Source organism: Buceros rhinoceros, unplaced genomic scaffold (assembly GCF_000710305.1).
Source record: "Buceros rhinoceros silvestris isolate BGI_N320 unplaced genomic scaffold, ASM71030v1 scaffold27926, whole genome shotgun sequence".
In the NCBI taxonomy this organism is placed as follows: domain Eukaryota; kingdom Metazoa; phylum Chordata; class Aves; order Bucerotiformes; family Bucerotidae; genus Buceros; species Buceros rhinoceros.
In genome coordinates this window covers 1-944 of record NW_010418506.1, presented here as the reverse complement: position 1 = coordinate 944, position 944 = coordinate 1, and the positions used below count along the sequence as shown (strand labels likewise).

Here is a 944-nt window from a genome sequence, read left to right as displayed (position 1 = left end):
GTTCAGCATTAACTCCCTGCTCGAAGTATGACTTTGGGCCACGGCACTCACCAAACCACTCACAGAAAACCGCACAATAACAAAGAGAATTAAGCCCGTGACTAGCCGCATCTTACAGGTACCCCGGAACTGGGGGGCTCTAGAGCTGTCCCCGCACACCTCCGAAGAGCAGTACAGGAGGCAGGAGGACACACTTGGATCTTGTTAGGATTACATGTGCCATCCCAGGAGGGGAAGAGTGCAGCAACCCAACTGCCAGCAATGACCTAAGCTGCAGCTGAGAGCTCTTGAGGCACATGGACCCCTTAAAGCCGGGGTGTGATGCTGGACAGAGCTCCTGGAGGCTGAACCCATGGGATGGCCAGCTCCACAGGACCCAGGAGAGGCTGACAGGCCACTTCCACAAGCTGCGGACAAGCCACCTGCACAGAGCAGGGCCAATGCTGCCTCCAGACCCAGGGCATGAGCTAGAGCTGCCCAGGAGCTTCCCCACACCCTGGACGTGGGACAATACCTGTAGTAAGAGGTGGGGCGAGGTGGGGCGTCGGGGGTGTCCTGCTCCAGCTCCCGGTACACCACCTCAGGCAGCTTGGGGGTGGTGCCAGCTGAAGCGTTGTGGTGATGGTGGTTGGAGTCCTTGCGCTTCTCCTTGTTCTTGTGCTTGCCGGATTTGGGTGGGACGCTCTGGGTCTCAGTGTTCTCCTTATTGCTGCCATTCTCAGGCACCTCCTCAGGAACCTCCTCATCCTCAGAGACCACGTCGAGGTTATCGAAGATGCTGATGCGATGGACACGGCCGTGCAGGTCCACCTCCACCATGCGCTGGGCCTGGGCATAGGTCATCACCTCACGGCCCGGCGACTGGGAGGTCTCAGAGGGGTTGGGCGACTGCTTGTTGGAGGCACGGGCCTGTCGCCCCTTCTTCTTGTGCTTGCGCAGGGGGG

General features: G+C 59.6%; 1 protein-coding gene across 1 annotated transcript in view; it reads right to left on the bottom strand.

Moving 5' to 3' along the window:
• LOC104495598 (peregrin) overlaps positions 1 to 939 on the bottom strand; it is a gene marked incomplete at both ends in the record, with an annotated part of 9,562 nt that extends 8,623 nt beyond the window's left edge. The window contains one exon of the mRNA XM_010138583.1: positions 515 to 939. Coding sequence (XP_010136885.1) covers positions 515 to 939 — 425 coding nt within the window. The remainder of the gene's footprint in view (positions 1 to 514) is intronic.
• Between the last annotated feature and the right edge of the window lie 5 nt (positions 940 to 944).